Source organism: Heptranchias perlo, chromosome 42 (assembly GCF_035084215.1).
Source record: "Heptranchias perlo isolate sHepPer1 chromosome 42, sHepPer1.hap1, whole genome shotgun sequence".
Taxonomy (NCBI): Eukaryota; Metazoa; Chordata; class Chondrichthyes; order Hexanchiformes; family Hexanchidae; genus Heptranchias; species Heptranchias perlo.
In genome coordinates this window covers 13,190,160-13,208,734 of record NC_090366.1, presented here as the reverse complement: position 1 = coordinate 13,208,734, position 18,575 = coordinate 13,190,160, and the positions used below count along the sequence as shown (strand labels likewise).

Sequence of the window (18,575 nt, the reverse complement as noted above, 5' to 3'; positions counted from 1 at the left end):
GGCACTGTGGGCCAACAGCAGCAGCAGAATTGTATTTCAGCACAATCTGTAACCTCATGGCCCGGCATATTCCTCACTCTACCATTACCAACAAGCCAGGGGATCAACCCTGGTTCAATGAGGAGTGTAGAAGAGCATGCCAGGAGCAGCACCAGGCGTACCTAAAAATGAGGTGCCAACCTGGTGAAGCTACAACTCAGGACTACATACATGCTAAACAGCGGAAGCAACATGCCATAGACAGAGCTCAGCGATTCCACAACCAACGGATCAGATCAAAGCTCTGCAGTCCTGCCACATCCAGTCATGAATGGTGGTGGACAAATAAACAACTAACGGAAGGAGGAGGCTCTGCAAACATCCCCATTCTCAATGATGGCGGAGTCCAGCACGTGAGTGCAAAAGACAAGGCTGAAGCGTTTGCAACCACCTTCAGCCAGAAGTGCCGAGTGGATGATCCATCTCAGCCTCCTCCCGATATCCCCACCATCACGGAAGCCAGTCTTCAGCCAATTCGATTCACTCCACGTGATATCAAGAAAAGGCTGAGTGCACTGGATACAGCAAAGGCTATGGGCCCCGACAACATCCCGGCTGTAGTGCTGAAGACTTGTGCTCCAGAACTAGCTGCGCCTCTAGCCAAGCTGTTCCAGTACAGCTACAACACTGGCATCTACTCAACAATGTGGAAAATTGCCCAGGTATGTCCTGTCCACAAAAAGCAGGACAAATCCAATCCGGCCAATTACCGCCCCATCAGTCTACTCTCAATCATCAGCAAAGTGATGGAAGGTGTTGTCGACAGTGCTATCAAGCGGCATTTACTCACCAATAACCTGCTCACCGATGCTCAGTTTGGGTTCCGCCAGGACCACTCGGCTCCAGACCTCATTACAGCCTTGGTCCAAACATGGACAAAAGAGCTGAATTCCAGAGGTGAGGTGAGAGTGACTGCCCTTGACATCAAGGCAGCATTTGACCGAGTGTGGCACCAAGGAGCCCTAGTAAAATTGAAGTCAATGCGAATCAGAGGGAAAACTCTCCAGTGGCTGGAGTCATACCGAGCACAAAGGAAGATGGTAGTGGTTGTTGGAGGCCAATCATCTCAGCCCCAGGACATCGCTGCAGGAGTTCCTCAGGGCAGCGTCCTAGGCCCAACCATCTTCAGCTGCTTCATCCATGACCTTCCCTCCATCATAAGGTCAGAAATGGGGATGTTCGCTGATGATTGCACAGTGTTCAGTTCCACTCGCAACCCTGCAGTCCAAGCCTGCATGCAGCAAGACCTGGACAACATCCAGGATGGCCACAAAAGTGCCAGGCAATGACCATCTCCAACAGGAGAGAGTCTAACCGCCTTCCCTTGACATTCAACGGCATTACCATCGCCGAATCCCCCACCATCAACATCCTGGGGGTCACCATTGACCAGAAACTTAACTGGACCAGCCATATAAATACTGTGGCTACAACAGCAGGTCAGAGGCTGGGTATTCTGTGGCGAGTGACTCACCTCCTGACTCCCTAAACCCTTTCCACCATCTACAAGGCACAAGTCAGGAGTGTGATGGAATACTCTCCACTTGCCTGGATGAGTGCAGCTCCAACAACACTCAAGAAGCTCGACACCATCCAAGACAAAGCAGCCCGCTTGATTGGCACCCCATCCACCACCCTAAACATTCACTGTGGGAGAACCTTCACCACACGGACTGCAGCGGTTCAAGAAGGCGGCTCACCACCACCTTCTCAAGGGCAATTAGGGATGGGCAATAAATGCCGGCCTCTCCATCGACGCCCACATCCCATGAACGAATAAAAAAGAAGGTACAGGGTTAGATACAGAGTAAAGCTCCCTCTACACTGTCCCATCAAACACTCCCAGGGCAGGTACAGGGTTAGATACAGAGTAAAGCTCCCTCTACACTGTCCCATCAAACACTCCCAGGGCAGGTACAGGGTTAGATACAGAGTATAGTTCCCTCTACACTGTCCCATCAAACACTCCCAGGGCAGGTACAGGGTTAGATACAGAGTAAAGCTCCCTCTACACTGTCCCATCAAACACTCCCAGGGCAGGTACAGGGTTAGATACAGAGTAAAGCTCCCTCTACACTGTCCCATCAAACATTCCCAGGGCAGGTACAGGGTTAGATACAGAGTAAAGCTCCCTCTACACTGTCCCATCAAACACTCCCAGGGCAGGTACAGGGTTAGATACAGAGTAAAGCTCCCTCTACACTGTCCCATCAAACATTCCCAGGGCAGGTACAGGGTTAGATACAGAGTAAAGCTCCCTCTACACTGTCCCATCAAACACTCCCAGGGCAGGTACAGGGTTAGATACAGAGTAAAGCTCCCTCTACACTGTCCCATCAAACACTCCCAGGGCAGGTACAGGGTTAGATACAGAGTAAAGCTCCCTCTACACTGTCCCATCAAACTCTCCCAGGGCAGGTACAGGGTTAGATACAGAGTAAAGCTCCCTCTACACTGTCCCATCAAACACTCCCAGGGCAGGTACAGCACGGGTTAGATACAGAGTAAAGCTCCCTCTACACTGTCCCATCAAACACTCCCAGGGCAGGTACAGGGTTAGATACAGAGTAAAGCTCCCTCTACACTGTCCCATCAAACTCTCCCAGGGCAGGTACAGGGTTAGATACAGAGTAAAGCTCCCTCTACACTGTCCCATCAAACACTCCCAGGGCAGGTACAGCACGGGTTAGATACAGAGTAAAGCTCCCTCTACACTGTCCCATCAAACATTCCCAGGGCAGGTACAGGGTTAGATACAGAGTAAAGCTCCCTCTACACTGTCCCATCAAACACTCCCAGGGCAGGTACAGGGTTAGATACAGAGTAAAGCTCCCTCTACACTGTCCCATCAAACACTCCCAGGGCAGGTACAGGGTTAGATACAGAGTAAAGCTCCCTCTACACTGTCCCATCAAACACTCCCAGGGCAGGTACAGCACGGGTTAGATACAGAGTAAAGCTCCCTCTACACTGTCCCGTCAAACACTCCCAGGGCAGGTACAGGGTTAGATACAGAGTAACGCTCCCTCTACACTGTCCCATCAAACACTCCCAGGGCAGGTACAGGGTTAGATACAGAGTAAAGCTCCCTCTACACTGTCCCATCAAACACTCCCAGGACAGGGAGGATGAAGAATGTTGAATTGTGTGAGTGTTGGACGATGATTTATCTCCCGAGGATATTCCCCCCCCCAGGCCAAGTGGACAAACCTCCATTGGTGGAAATGAATTAGAGAGATGGACACCAGGTCAGCGGCCAGCCACTTGCAGGCCAGACGTCCGACGTCCTCCTTTGAACCTTGACCCGCGAAGGCACTCACCGTACACATTGAGCCAGAGCAGGCGGCTGACCGTCCGGCCTGTTCTCTCGTTGAAGACGCTGCACTTGTAGGGGCCCTGCTGAGCTCGGGTCACATTGCTCAGCTCCAGTGTCTGGTCATCCCAGAACTTGTGCCCGAAGGTCCAGAGGTAGCTGACCGGGACCGACTGGGCGCAGCACTCCAGTTTCACCGCGCTCCCGCTCGTCACGTCCCGCGGCCTCGCGCCGTCCATCCCGTTGACCGTGACTTGCTGCTCGCTTGGCCCGTCTGGAGGGAGGAGGAGGGGGAAGTTCGTGTCAGAGGGCGGCGGTCAGGTAAGCACTTGAGCAAAAATGGCGGAGCGCGTTCAAGGGCTTCCTAAAACTAACCCCCCACTGCCCCTAGGGATCGGGGGTCAGACAGCTGACCGCTTGAAAATGACCTTCTCAATCCAGGATGGGCCCTGGTTCCATTCTTGGCCTTTGCCCAGTTGGATGGTCTCGTTCGGAGATGACGGTATGGAGTTGGGGAATCTCCAACAGATCTCACCTCCCTCGGCTTATATTCCCTCGAGTGTAGAAGATTAAGGGGTGATCTAATCGAGGTGTTTGAGATGATTAAAGGATTCGATAGGGTGGATAGAGAGAAACTACTTCCTCTGGTGGGGGGAGTCCAGAACAAGGGGACAGAACCTTAAAATTATAGCCAGGCCGTTCAGGGGAGGTGATGTTGGTTGAGGGATAAATATTGGCCCCAGGACACCGGGGAGAACTCCCCCCTTGCTCTTCTTCCAATAGTGGCCGTGGGATCTTTTACGTCCCACCCAAGAGGGCAGGCGGGGCCTCGGTTTATCGTCACATCTGAAAGACGGCACCTCTGACAGTGCAGCACTCCCTCAGTCCTGGCACTGGGAGTGTCAGCCTGGGATTGCGGGGATCAAGTCTCTGGAGTGGGGTCTCAAACACCCGACCTTCTGACTCAGAGGCGCGAGAGAGAGAGACAGAGAGAGAGAGCTGCCCACTGAGCCTCGGCCGACACATTCTGGTGAATGTAATTGCGACAACGTGCCTACTCTCGGTCCTTGTTCATCAGCCCGCGAATCCTTCCACTATTCTCCGAGGCAAGTGTGCAAAGATATGAAAACAGCAATCTTCCCTGATGGGACAGGGCAGAACCATCCCTCAACCAACACCACCAATAGCTGGTCATAAGAAATAAGAGCAGGAGTAGGCCATTCGGCCCCTCAAGCCTGTTGGGCCATTCAATCAGATCATGGCTGATCTTCAACCTCAACTCCACTTTCCCGCCCGATCCCCATATCTCTTGATTCCCCGAGAGTCCAAAAATCTATCGATCTCAGTCTTGAATATACTCAACGACTGAGCGTCCACAGCCCTCTGGGGTGGAGAATTCCAAAGATTCACAAACCTCTGAGTGAAGAAATTCCTCCTCATCTCAGTCCCAAATGACCCAGCCCTTATCCTGAGACTATGCCCCCCAGTTCTAGACTCTCCAGCCAGGGGAAACAGCCTCTCAGCATCTGCCCTGTCAAGCCCTCTCATGATCTTATATGTTTCAATGAGATCATCTCTCATTCTTCTGAACTCCAGAGAGTATCGGCCCATTCTACTCAATCTCTCCTCATTGGACAACCCTCTCATCCCAGGAATTAATCTAGTGAACCTTCGTTGCACCGCCTCTAAGGCAAGTATATCCTTCCTTAGATCAGGAGACCAAAACTGTACACAGTACTCCAGGTGAGGTCTCACCAAAACCCAATACAATTGTAACAAGAATTCCTTACTCTTGTACTCCAACCCCCTTGCAATAAAGGTTAACACGCCATTTGCTTTCCTAATTGCTTGCTGTACCTGCATGTTAACTTTGGTCACTCATCTCTTTACTGGTTGTGGGTCAGTGCTGACACTAAATGCTACATTTGCCGACATAACAACAGTGAATCACTGCCTGAAGGGCCATGGCCTCATTATAACTGGCAGGAGACGGCGAGAGGTGGAACTCACAGTATACGGTCAGCAGATAGCTGGCATTGGAGGACCCCAGAGGGTTTCGGGCTGTGCAGGTGTAGAGGCCGGAATCGTTCCTGGTCACCCCCGCTATCTCCAACGTGTCGCGGGTTACGTTGTAGCGACCGCTGTCCGTTACACTCGTCCCGTCTCTGCTCCAGTCCACGCTGACCCGCGTCCCCCTCGCTACCGCGCACCTCAAAATGGCCAAGGGGTCCCCTTCTTTCACGTCCCGCGGAGACACGGAGATCCTCACATCGTCGATGGGGTCTGAGGAAATATCACGGGCCGTGAGGAAACGACAATTATATTTATTCAGGGAAGGAGAATTCGCACTGGTCAATGGCTAAGACACAGAGTAAAGCTCCCTCCACACTGTCCCGTCAAACACCCCCAGGGCAGGTACAGGGTTAGATACAGAGTAAAGCTCCCTCTACACTGTCCCATCAAACACTCCCAGGGCAGGTACAGGGTTAGATACAGAGTAAAGCTCCCTCTACACTGTCCCATCAAACACTCCCAGGGCAGGTACAGGGTTAGATACAGAGTAAAGCTCCCTCTACACTGTCCCATCAAACACTCCCAGGGCAGGTACAGGGTTAGATACAGAGTAAAGCTCCCTCTACACTGTCCCATCAAACACTCCCGGGGCAGGTACAGCACGCGTTAGATACAGAGTAAAGCTCCCTCTACACTGTCCCATCAAACACTCCCGGACCACCCGGCATCGGACCACTAGGCACCGGACACGACAACAGCAAACCAAGCCCAGTCGACCCTGCAAGGTCCTCCTCACTAACATCTGGGGACTTGTGCCAAAATTGGGAGAGCTGTCCCACAGACTAGTCAAGCAACAGCCTGACATAGCCATACTCACAGAATCATACCTTTCAGCCAACGTCCCAGAATCTTCCATCACCATCCCTGGGTATGTCCTGTCCCACCGGCAGGACAGACCCACCAGAGGTGGCGGTACAGTGATATACAGTCAGGAGGGAGTAGCCCTGGGAGTCCTCAACATTGACCCCGGACCCCATGAAATCTCATGGCATCAGGTCAAACATGGGCAAGGAAACCTCCTGCTGATTACCACCTACCGTCCTCCCTCAGCTGATGAATCAGTCCTCCTCCATGTTGAGCACCACTTGGAGGAAGCACTGAGGGTAGCAAGGGCACAAAATGTACTCTGGGTGGGGGACTTCAATGTCCATCACCAAGAGTGGCTCAGTAGCACCACTACTGACCGAGCTGGCCGAGTCCTAAAGGACACAACTGCCAGACTGGGCCTGCGTCAGGTGGTGAGCGAACCAACACGAGGGAAAAACTTACTTGACCTCGTCCTCACCAATCTACCTGTCGCAAATGCATCTGTCCATGACAGTGTTGGTAGGAGTGACCACCGCACAGTCCTCGTGGAGATGAAGTCCCGTCTCCGCACTGAGGACACCATCCAATGTGTTGTGTGGCACTACCATCGTGCTAAATGGGATAGATTCAGAACAGATCTAACAGCTCAAAACTAGGCATCCATGAGGCGCTGTGGGCCATCAGCAGCAGCAGAATTGTATTCCAGCACAATCTGTAACCTCATGGCCCGGCATATTCCTCACTCTACCATTACCAATAAGCCAGGGGATCAACCCTGGTTCAATGAGGAGTGTAGAAGAGCATGCCAGGAGCAGCACCAGGCGTACCGAAAAATGAGGTGCCAACCTGGTGAAGCTACAACTCAGGACTACATGCATGCTAAACAGCGGAAGCAACATGCTATAGACAGAGCTAAGCGATTCCACAACCAACGGATCAGATCAAAGCTCTGCAGTCCTGCCACATCCAGTCGTGAATGGTGGTGGACATTTAAACAACTAACGGGAGGAGGAGGCTCTGCAAACATCCCCATCCTCAATGATGGCGGAGTCCAGCACGTGAGTGCAAAAGACAAGGCTGAAGCGTTTGCAACCATCTTCAGCCAGAAGTGCCGAGTGGATGATCCATCTCGGCCTCCGCCCGATATCCCCACCATTAGAGAAGCTAGTCTTCAGCCAATTCGATTCATTCCACGTGATATCAAGAAACGGCTGAGTGCACTGGATACAGCAAAGGCTATGGGCCCCAACAACATCCCAGCTGTAGTGCTGAAGACTTGTGCTCCAGAACTAGCTGCGCCTCTAGCCAAGCTGTTCCAGTACAGCTACAACACTGGCATCTACCCAACAATGTGGAAAATTGCCCAGGTATGTCCTGTCCACAAAAAGCAGGACAAATCCAATCCGGCCAATTACCGCCCCATCAGTCTACTCTAGATCATCAGCAAAGTGATGGAAGGTGTCGTCGACAGTGCTATCAAGCGACACTTACTCACCAATAACCTGCTCACCGATGCTCAGTTTGGGTTCCGCCAGGACCACTCGGCTCCAGACCTCATTACAGCCTTGGTCCAAACATGGACAAAAGAGCTGAATTCCAGAGGTGAGGTGAGAGTGACTGCCCTTGACATCAAGGCAGCATTTGACCGAGTGTGGCACCAAGGAGCCCTAGTAAAATTGAAGTCAATGGGAATCAGGGGGAAAACTCTCCAGTGGCTGGAGTCATACCTAGCACAAAGGAAGATGGTAGTGGTTGTTGGAGGCCAATCATCTCAGCCCCAGGGCATTGCTGCAGGAGTTCCTCAGGGCAGTGTCCTAGGCCCAACCATCTTCAGCTGCTTCATCAATGACCTTCCCTCCATCATAAGGTCAGAAATGGGGATGTTCGCTGATGATTGCACAGTGTTCAGTTCCATTCGCAACCCCTCAGATAATGAAGCAGTCCGAGCCCGCATGCAGCAAGACCTGGACAACATCCAGGCTTGGGCTGATAAGTGGCAAGCAACATTCGCGCCAGACAAGTGCCAGGCAATGACCATCTCCAACAAGAGAGAGTCTAACCACCTCCCCTTGACATTCAACGGCATTACCATCACCGAATCCCCCACCATCAACATCCTGGGGGTCACCATTGACCAGAAACTTAACTGGACCAGCCATATAAATACTGTGGCTACAAGAGGAGGTCAGAGGCTGGGTATTCTGCGGCGAGTGACTCACCTCCTGACTCCCCAAAGCCTTTCCACCATCTACAAGGCACAAGTCAGGAGTGTGATGGAATACTCTCCACTTGCCTGGATGAGTGCAGCTCCAACAACACTCAAGAAGCTCAACACCATCCAGGACAAAGCAGCCCGCTTGATTGGTACCCAATCCACCACCCTAAACATTCACTCCCTTCACCACCGGCGCACAGTGGCTGCAGTGTGCACCATCCACAGGATGCACTGCAGCAACTCGCCAAGGCTTCTTCGACAGCACCTCCCAAACCTGCGACCTCCACCACCTGGAAGGACAAGAGCAGCAGGCACATGGGAACAACACCACCTGCACGTTCCCCTCCAAGTCACACACCATCCCGACTTGGAAATAGATCACCGTTCCTTCATCGTCGCTGGGTCAAAATCCTGGAACTCCCTTCCTAACAGCACTGTGGGAGAACCTTCACCACACGGACTGCAGCGGTTCAAGAAGGCGGCTCACCACCACCTTCTCAAGGGGCAATTAGGGATGGGCAATAAATGCCGGCCTTGCCAGACGTCCGACGTCCCCCCTTTGAACCTTGACCCGTGAAATCACTCACCGTACACATTGAGCCAGAGCAGGCGGCTGACCGTCCGGCCTGTTCTCTCGTTGAAGACGCTGCACTTGTAGGGGCCCTGCTGAGCCCGGGTCACATTGCTCAGCTCCAGTGTCTGGTCATCCCAGAACTTGTGCCCGAAGGTCCAGAGGTAGCTGACCGGGACCGACTGGGCGCAGCACTCCAGTTTCACCGCGCTCCCGCTCGTCACGTCCCGCGGCCTCGCGCCGTCCACCCCGTTGACCGTGACTTGCTGCTCGCTTGGCCCGTCTGGAGGGAGGAGGAGGGGGAAGTTCGCGTCAGAGGGCGGCGGTCAGGTAAGCACTTGAGCAAAAATGGCGGAGCGCGTTCAAGGGCTTCCTAAAACTATCCCCCCTCCTCCCCCTAGGGATCGGGGGTCAGACAGCTGACCGCTTGAAAATGACCTTCTCAATCCAGGATGGGCCCTGGTTCCATTCTTGGCTTTTGCCCAGTTGGATGTTCTCGTTCGGAGATGACGGTATGGAGTTGGGGAATCTCCAATAGATCTCACCTCCCTCGGCTTGTATTCCTTCGAGTGTAGAAGATTAAGGGGCTCGAATACGCGACCTTCTGATTCAGAGGCGCGAGAGAGAGAGCGAGCCCCACTGAGCCTCGGCCGACACATTCTGGTGAATGTAATTGCTACAATGTGCCTACTCTCGGTCCTTGTTCATCAGCCCGCGAATCCTTCCACTATTCTCCGAGGCAAGTGTGCAAAGATATGAAAACAGCAACCTTCCCTGATGGGACAGGGCAGAACCATCCCTCAACCAACACCACCAATAGCTGGTCATAAGAAATAGGAGCAGGAGTAGGCCATTCGGCCCCTCAAGCCTGTTGGGCCATTCAATCAGATCATGGCTGATCTTCGACCTCAACTCCACTTTCCTGCCCGATCCCCATATCCCTTGATTCCCTTAGAGTCCAAAAATCCATCCATCTGAGCCTTGAATATTTTCTTTTTTTATTCGTTCATGGGATGTGGGTGTCGCTGGCGAGCCCGGCATTTATTGCCCATCCACTAATTGCCCTTGAGAAGGTGGTGGTGAGCTGCCTTCTTGAACCGCTGCAGTCCGTGTGGTGAAGGTTCTCCCACAGTGCTGTTAGGAAGGGAGTTCCAGGATTTTGACCCAGCGACGATGAAGGAACGGCCGATATATTTCCAAGTCGGGATGGTGTGTGACTTGGAGGGGAACGTGCAGGTGGTGTTGTTCCCATGTACCTGCTGCTCTTGTCCTTCTTGGTGGTAGAGGTCGCGGGTTTGGGAGGTGCTGTCGAAGAAGCCTTGGCGAGTTGCTGCAGTGCATCCTGTGGATGGTACACACTGCAGCCACGGTGCGCCGGTGGTGAAGGGAGTGAATGTTTAGGGTGGTGGATGGGGTGCCAATCAAGTGGGCTGCTTTGTCCTGGATGGTGTCGAGCTTCTTGAGTGTTGTTGGAGCTGCACTCATCCAGGCAAGTGGAGAGTATTCCATCACACTCCTGACTTGTGCCATATAGATGGTGGAAAGGCTTTGGGGAGTCAGGAGGTGAGTCACTCGCCACAGAATACCCAGCCTCTGACCTGCTCTCGTAGCCACAGTATTTATATGGCTGGTCCAGTTAAGTTTCTGGTCAATGGTGACCCCCAGGATGTTGATGGTGGGGGATTCGGCGATGGTAATGCCGTTGAATGTCAAGGGGAGGTGGTTAGACTCTCTCTTGTTGGAGATGGTCATTGCCTGGTACTTTTCTGGCACGAATGTTACTTGCCACTTATCAGCCCAAGCCTGGATGTTGTCCAGGTCTTGCTGCATGCGGGCACGGACTGCTTCATTATCTGAGGGGCTGCGAATGGAACTGAACACTGTGCAATCATCAGCGAACATCCCCATTTCTGACCTTATGATGGAGGGAAGGTCATTGATGAAGCAGCTGAAGATGGTTGGCCCTAGGAATATACTCAACGACTGAGCATCCACAGTCCTCTGGGGTAGAGAATTCCAAAGATTCACAACCCTCTGAGTGAAGAAATTCCTCCTCATCTCAGTCCCAAATCACCGACCCCTTATCCTGAGACTATGCCCTCGAGTTCTAGACTCTCCAGCCAGGGGAAACAGCCTCTCAGCATCTACCCTGTCAAGCCCCCTCAGAATCTTATATGTTTCAATGAGATCACCTCTCATTCTTCTAAACTCCAGAGAGTATAGGCCCATTCTACTCAATCTCTCCTCATAGGACAACCCTCTCATCCCAGGAATCAATCTAGTGAACCTTTGTTGCACCGCCTCTAAGGCAAGTATATCCTTCCTTAGATAAGGAGACCAAAACTGTACGCAGTACTCCAGGTGAGGTCTCACCAAAACCCTGTACAATTGTAGCAAGACTTCCTTACTCTTGTACTCCAACCCCCTTGCAATAAAGGTTAACACGCCATTTGCCTTCCTAATTGCTTGCTGTACCTGCATGTTAACTTTGGTCACTCATCTCCTTACTGGTTGTGGGTCAGTGCTGACACTAAATGCCACATTTGCCGACATAACAACGGTGAGTCACTGCCTGAAGGGCCATGGCCTCATTATAACTGGCAGGAGACGGCGAGAGGTGGAACTCACAGTATACGGTCAGCAGATAGCTGGCATTGGAGGACCCCAGAGGGTTTCGGGCTGTGCAGGTGTAGAGGCCGGAATCGTTCCTGGTCACCCCCGCTATCTCCAACGTGTCGCGGGTTACGTTGTAGCGACCGCTGTCCGTTACACTCGTCCCGTCTCTGCTCCAGTCCACGCTGACCCGCGTCCCCCTCGCTACCGCGCACCTCAAAATGGCCGAGGGGTCCCCTTCTTTCACGTCCCGCGGAGACACGGAGATCCTCACATCGTCGATGGGGTCTGAGGAAATATCACCGGCCGTGAGGAAATTATGGATTTTGGATGACGACAACCTGCACCTTTAATGTCCCAAGGCATTTCACAGGAGCTTAAATCAGACAGAAATTTACACCAAACCACATCAGGAGATATTAGGACAGGTGACCAAAAGCTTGGTCAAAGAGGTAGGATTTAAGGAGCGTCTTAAAGGAGGAGAGAGAGAGGCGGAGAGGTTTAGGGAGGGAATTCCAGAGCTTAGGGCCCAGGCAGCTGAAGGCACGGCCGCCAATGGTGGAGCGATGGGAATCGGGGGATGGACAAGAGGCCAGAATTGGAGGAGCGCAGAGATCTCGGAGGGTCGTAGGGCTGGAGGAGGTTACAGAGATAGGGAGGGGGCAACGAAGCCATGGAGGGATTATAACACGAGTATGAGAATTTTAAAATTAAGTTGATTCCAATGCTCCCTTGCCTGGCCTCCCACCATCCGCAAACTCGAGCTCATCCAAATTCTGCTGCCCCCCCGTATCCAAACTCGCACCGAGTCCCGTTCTCCCATCACCCCCTGTGCTCGCTGACCTACATCGGCTCCTGGTCCGGGAACGCCTCGATTTTAAAATTCTCATCCTTGTGTTCAAATCCCTCCATGGCCTCCTCGCCCCCCCTCCCTATCTCTGTAACCTCCTCCAGCCCCTACACCCCTCCGAGATCTCTGCTCTCCTCCAATTCTGGCCTCTTGCGCATCCCCCGATTCCCATCGCTCCACCATTGGCGGCCGTGCCTTCAGCTGCCTGGGCCCCGAGCTCTGGAATTCCCTCCCTAAACCTCTCCGCCTCTCTCTCCTCCTTTAAGACGCTCCTTAAAACCTCCCTCTTTGACCAAGCTTTTGGTCACCTGTCCTAATATCTCCTGATGTGGCTCAGTGTCAAATTTTGTCTGTTTTACAGTCCTGTGAAGCGCCTTGGGACGTTTTTACTACGTTAAAGGCGCTATATAAATGCAAGTTTATGCTGTTTGTGAAAGAGTTGCCATCGAAGACTCTGGAAATAACTACAAAGGATAAAAGTCCTCACTCACCGTAGACAGTGACAGGAACGCTGAGATTGAGGCATTTGCCGGTCTTGTTGTTGCAGGCGGTGCAGGTGTAGAGGCCGCTCTGGTTGACCTGGACATGAGTGAGGGGTAAAGTCGACCCAATGAAGATCGGACCCCCCTTCTCTCCGCCCCCCTGGCTGGTCCAGTGGTAGTGGGCGGGAGGCTCCGAGCTGGAAACACAGGTTAGATTCACGCTGCTGTTCACCACCACGTGATCCCCGGGATTGGGATTAGCGTCGGAGAAGAACCCGATCCCAGCATTCTCCGGGCCGTCTGAGCAGGGGGGACAAAATTACAGCAGAGAATTGAGTCTCATCGGAGAGGTCGATGATGCAGAGGGGTTCTAGGGACAGGAACAATGACAACAAGCCCATCCCGTCTGATGAATCAATCCCACCTTCTCTTCAGACCTCTCAATCCCAATTTCTTACCATGTCCCTCAATCTCACCTTCTCCCCATCTCCCTCAATCCCACCTTCTCCCCATCTCCCTCAATCCCACCTATCGCTTGGCCCGTCTGGAGGGAGGAGTTGGGGACGTTTGCGTCAGAGGGCGGCGACCAGGTAAGCAATTGAGCAAAAATGGCGGAGCGCATTCAAGGACTTCTTAAAACTATCCCCCCTCGTCCCCCTAGGGATCGGGGGTCCAGACAGCTGACCGCTTGAAAATGACCTTCTCAATCCTGGATGGGCCCTGGTTCCATTCTTGGCCTTTGCCCAGTTGGACGGTCTCGTTCGGAGATGACGGTATGGAGTTGGGGAATCTCCAATAGATCTCACCTCCCTCGACTTGTGTTCCCTCGAGTGTAGAAGATTAAGGGGTGATCTAATCGAGGTGTTTAAGATGATTAAAGGATTTGATAGGGTGGATAGAGAGAAACTATTTCCTCTGGTGGGGGGAGTCCAGAACAAGGGGACAGAACCTTAAAATTATAGCCAGGCCGTTCAGGGGAGGTGATGTTGGTTGAGGGATAAATATTGGCCCCAGGACACCGGGGAGAACTCCCCCCTGCTCTTCTTCCAATAGTGGCCGTGGGATCTTTTATGTCCCACCTGAGAGGGGCAGGCGGGGCCCTCGGTTTAACGTCTCATCCGAAAGACGGCCCCTCCGACAGTGCGGCGCTCCCTCAGTACTGACCCTCCGACAGTGCGGCGCTCCCTCAGTACTGACCCTCCGACAGTGCGGCGCTCCCTCAGGACTGGGCACTGGGGGAGTGTCGGCCTGGATTACGGGGCTCGAGTCTCTGGAGTGGGGGCTCGAACCCACGACCTTCTGACTCAGAGGCCAGAGAGAGAGAGAGAGAGAGAGTGCGACCCACCGGAAAACACAGAAGGTACATCGCCCCTAAGACCAAAACAACCTGAACTTACAGCTGACGGTGAGATTGTAACTCTGACTCCCATTGCCGATGGGGTTCATCGCGAGGCAGGTGTAGGTCCCAGCGTCGTTCCTGCTGATTGGTTGTATCTTCAGTGCGTCGCGTAACGTCACATGACCGGTACCATTGGCCAGGGGCCTGCCCTCCTTCTGCCACTCCACCCAGGTCCAGTTGCCAACCACGACCTCGCAGATCAGGGTCACCCCATCCTGACCTTCAGTCACATTCTCCGGGGACACCCTCACCGTCACCTTCTGGATCGGCACTGCGGAAAGATCAAAGGCGGTGGGAACAATAAGCGGTGAATGATTGACGTAGGTAGCCCTCGCTCACTCACTCCCAATCTTCCGGAGATACCTTGACACAACTCGGAATTACATTTTGACGCGCTGGCTGTACAGCACAGAAACAGGCCATTCGGCCCAGCCGGTCTATCCCGGTGTTTGTGCTCCACACGAGCCTCCTCCCTCCCTACTCCATCTCACCCTATCAGCATATCCTTCTATTCCTTTCTCCCTCATGTGTTTATCCAGCTTCCCCTTAAATCCATCTACACTATTCACCTCAACTACTCCTTGTGGGAGCGAGTTCCACATTCTCACCACTCTCTGGGTAAAGAAGTTTCTCCTGAATTCCCGATTGGATTTATTAGTGACTATCTTATATTTATGGCCCCCTAGTTCTGGTCTCCCCCACAAGTGGAAACATCTTCTCTACGTCTGCCCTATCGAACCCTTTCATAATGGTAAAAAGTTAAAAACTGTGGATGTCCAAAGGGACTTAGGGGTTCAGGTACGTCGATCATTGAAGTGTCATGAACAGGTGCAGAAAATAATCAATAAGGCTAATGGAATGCTGGCCTTTATATCCAGAGGACTGGAGTACAAGGGGGCAGAAGTTATGCTGCAGCTATACAAAACCCTGGTTAGACCGCACCTGGAGTACTGTGAGCAGTTCTGGGCACCGCACCTTCGGAAGGACATATTGGCCTTGGAGGGAGTGCAGCGTATGTTTACTGGAATGATACCCGGACTTCAAGGGTTAAGTTACGAGGAGAGATTACACAAATTGGGGTTGTATTCTCTCGAGTTTCGAAGGTTAAGGGGTGATCTGATCGAAGTTTATGAGATATTAAGGGGAACAGATAGGGTGGATAGAGAGAAACTATTTCCGCTGGTTGGGGATTCTAGGAGTAGGGGGCACAGTCTAAAAATTAGAGCCAGACCTTTCAGGAGCGAGATTAGAAAACATTTCTACACACAAAGGGTGGTAGAAGTTTGGAACTCTCTTCCACAAACGGCAACTGATGCTAGCTCAATTGCTAAATTTAAATCTGAGATAGATAGCTTTTTGGCAACCAAAGGTATTAAGGGATATGGGTCAAAGGCAGGTATATGGAGTTAGATCACAGATCAGCCATGATCTTATCAAATGGCGGAGCAGGCACGAGGGGCTGAATGGCCTACTCCTGTTCCTATGTTCCTACAATTTTAAGTCACCCCTCAGCCTTCTCTTTTCTAGAGAAAAGAGCCCCAGCCTGTTCAGTCTTTCCTGATAGTTATAACCTCTCTGTTCTCATATCATCCTTGCACGCCGTTTGCGCACAGCAAGATCCCGCTGCCAGCGTTGACCGCTCAATCCGTTTTTTTAGTGACGTTGGTTGAGGGATAAAGATTGGCCGCAGGACATCGGGGAGAACTCCCAATTTTCTTGGAACACTTTCGTTTATTGGTTCTGAAAATATCGGAGATCGGGGGGAAAGTTTGGCCATCTGACTGACAGTCAAAGACCATCCAATCGGGTCAACGGAGAGCCTGTTCGCTTTCCGATTGGCTGAGGGGAAGGCCGGGGCCTTGTGAGGATTGGCGTGTCGGGCGACCAATGACAGGAGAGCGGGGATGGGGGGCGGGTGTTTGGAGGTCATGTGACGAAACGTCCAGGAATACGTCCAGCCAGAGTTGGCGACCCTGACAGAGAGGTCACTTTCCTGGGCGGTTTGGGTTCGGGTTTGTCGAGCAATCCGCCAACAGGCCCCTGAGACCCAACCGGGGCAAATCTTCCCCTGCAACCCACAGATGCAGTCAGGCTCCATAACGCGCCCCCCGGATTAGGCCCGGATAGACCAAGGCCGCGTCGCGGTCAAGTTCCCGGCCGACAGTGGCAGGCTGCGTGCTGACGGTCAACCTCTGACCCCAGGCCAGGGGCTCAGGCCGCTCGAGTTTAAGAGCCAGACGCTCCCGGGGGGCCCGCCTTCGAGGCCCCGAGGCCTCGAGCCGCTCCCCACCGCCCGCCCGGCGCTCCCCGCTCTCACCGTACACGTGGAGCGTGACCTCCCCTTCTCCCGTCGGCTCGCCGAGCGCCTCCATCTTGACCGTGTAGAGCCCGGCGTCCGCCAGCGTCACGTTGTCGATCCGGATGGACCCCGAGCGGTTGGAGAAATGGAGCCGGCCCTCGTAGGCCGGGAGAACCTGGAGATCGCCCGCTGGCGTCTGCGTTACCATGACCACCCCGTGCTCCCAGGAGATGAAGGGGACCTCCTGGCCGCTGTAATTCACGGCCAGCGTCGCGTTCTCCCCGACCCCGGCGCTCACCAGGCCGCTCAGCACTTGCACGGCGATGCCCCCTGCCCGACCTAGAGTGCGAAGGTCAAACAGTCGAGGTCAATTGGCTTTTTTTTTTAAAATGTGGTCACTGTTGTAATGTAGGAAACCAATTTGCGCACAGCAAGATCCCACAAACAGCGATGTGAGAAATGACCCCGATCATCCGTGATGTTGGTTGAGGGATAAATATCGGCCCCCAGGACACCGGGGAGAACTCCCCACTGCTCTTCACCGAAATAGTGGCCGTGGGATCTTTTACACCCACCTGAGAGGGGCAGACGGGGCCCTCGGTTTAACGTCTCATCCGAAAGACGGCATCTCCGACAGTGCGGCGCTCCCTCGGCACTGACCCTCCGACAGTGCGGCGCTCCCTCAGCACTGACCCTCCGACAGTGCGGCACTCCCTCAGTACTGGCACTGGGAGTGTCGGCCTGGATTACGGGGCTCGAGTCTCTGGAGTGGGGGCTCGAACCCACGACCTTCTGACTCAGAGGAGAGAGAGAGAGAGAGAGAGACCCACTGAGTCATGGGTGACAGTTTCTAGGGTTTCTGGGCTGAATACCCCATTTGCAGCTAGGGAGTGTTAGTCACGTTACAGATATCAGACGTCACATTTCAAAGTGTCACACTCTAGACGTCACACTCCAGACGTCACACTTCAAAGTGTCACACTCCAGACGTCACACTTCAAAAGTGTCACACTCCAGACGTCACACTCCAGACGTCACACTCCAGACGTCACACTTCAAAAGTGTCACACTCCAGACATCACACTGCTTTCGGTGAGCCCTGTTGGGACGAGCGAGGACGGGACAGGGCTCCGCTCCAATGCCTCACACAGTCGAATAGTCTGCTGTCTAGCCTCACACATGACGAACGGCCAATTGTCTGAGGGCCCGGGGAACGGCCGACGGCCTCAGGAGCAACTAATACGGGGACCAGACGACGTTTCGTCTTTAAGCAGCTCTGAGCTGCGAGGACTTTGAGAATCCTGAACAGACGGTCCAGTGGCATGAAGAGAATCGGACTCACCAAAGAACATCACAGAGCAGGTGGCAGCGATCAAACCAGTGGCGATCCGGTGACCCATGATCTGCGGAATCGGCAAATCCCGCTTCGTTCCTGCCAGTTCTGGGAACGAGAGGGGCCGAGACAGGAGTCCCGAGATCGCAGGGAGACGGAGAGAGACTCGACTCCTTCCCCGCTGCGGCAGCTCTGGATTCCAGGAGCCAAGTGACCCCTCACTGCCCTCGGCCTGTTCCCCCCCGGAGGCATGGGACGTCAGCTCCTGTTGTGTGCAGAGTGAGTCACCTGCAGCTGTTGGGAATAAAGCCGGCTGGAGAGATCCGCGGAGGTGTGTGATCACGGCAGGGTGTGTGTGTGCCAGTCGAGGCTCAGTGGGTCTCTCTCTCTCTCTCTCTCTCCCTCCCTCACCTCTGAGTCAGAAGGTCGTGGGTTCGAGCCCCCACTCCAGAGACTCGAGCCCCGTAATCCAGGTCGACACTCCCAGTGCCAGTACTGAGGGAGCGCCGCACTGTCGGAGGGTCGGTACTGAGGGAGCGCCGCGCTGTCGGAGGGTCGGTACCGAGGGAGCGCCGCACTGT

The 18,575-nt window shown here is 53.6% G+C and overlaps 1 protein-coding gene across 1 annotated transcript in view; it reads right to left on the bottom strand.

The window, feature by feature from the left end:
* The window catches only part of LOC137306149 (hemicentin-1-like), a 49,619-nt gene extending 31,634 nt beyond the window's left edge, over window positions 1-17,985 (bottom strand). The window contains exons 1-6 of the mRNA XM_067975207.1: window positions 17,850-17,985; window positions 16,680-17,000; window positions 14,361-14,633; window positions 11,647-11,919; window positions 5,363-5,635; window positions 3,360-3,626 (exon numbers count right to left, since the gene is read on the bottom strand). Coding sequence (XP_067831308.1) covers window positions 3,360-3,626; window positions 5,363-5,635; window positions 11,647-11,919; window positions 14,361-14,633; window positions 16,680-17,000; window positions 17,850-17,985 — 1,543 coding nt within the window. The remainder of the gene's footprint in view (window positions 1-3,359; window positions 3,627-5,362; window positions 5,636-11,646; window positions 11,920-14,360; window positions 14,634-16,679; window positions 17,001-17,849) is intronic.
* Window positions 17,986-18,575: the final 590 nt, after the last annotated feature.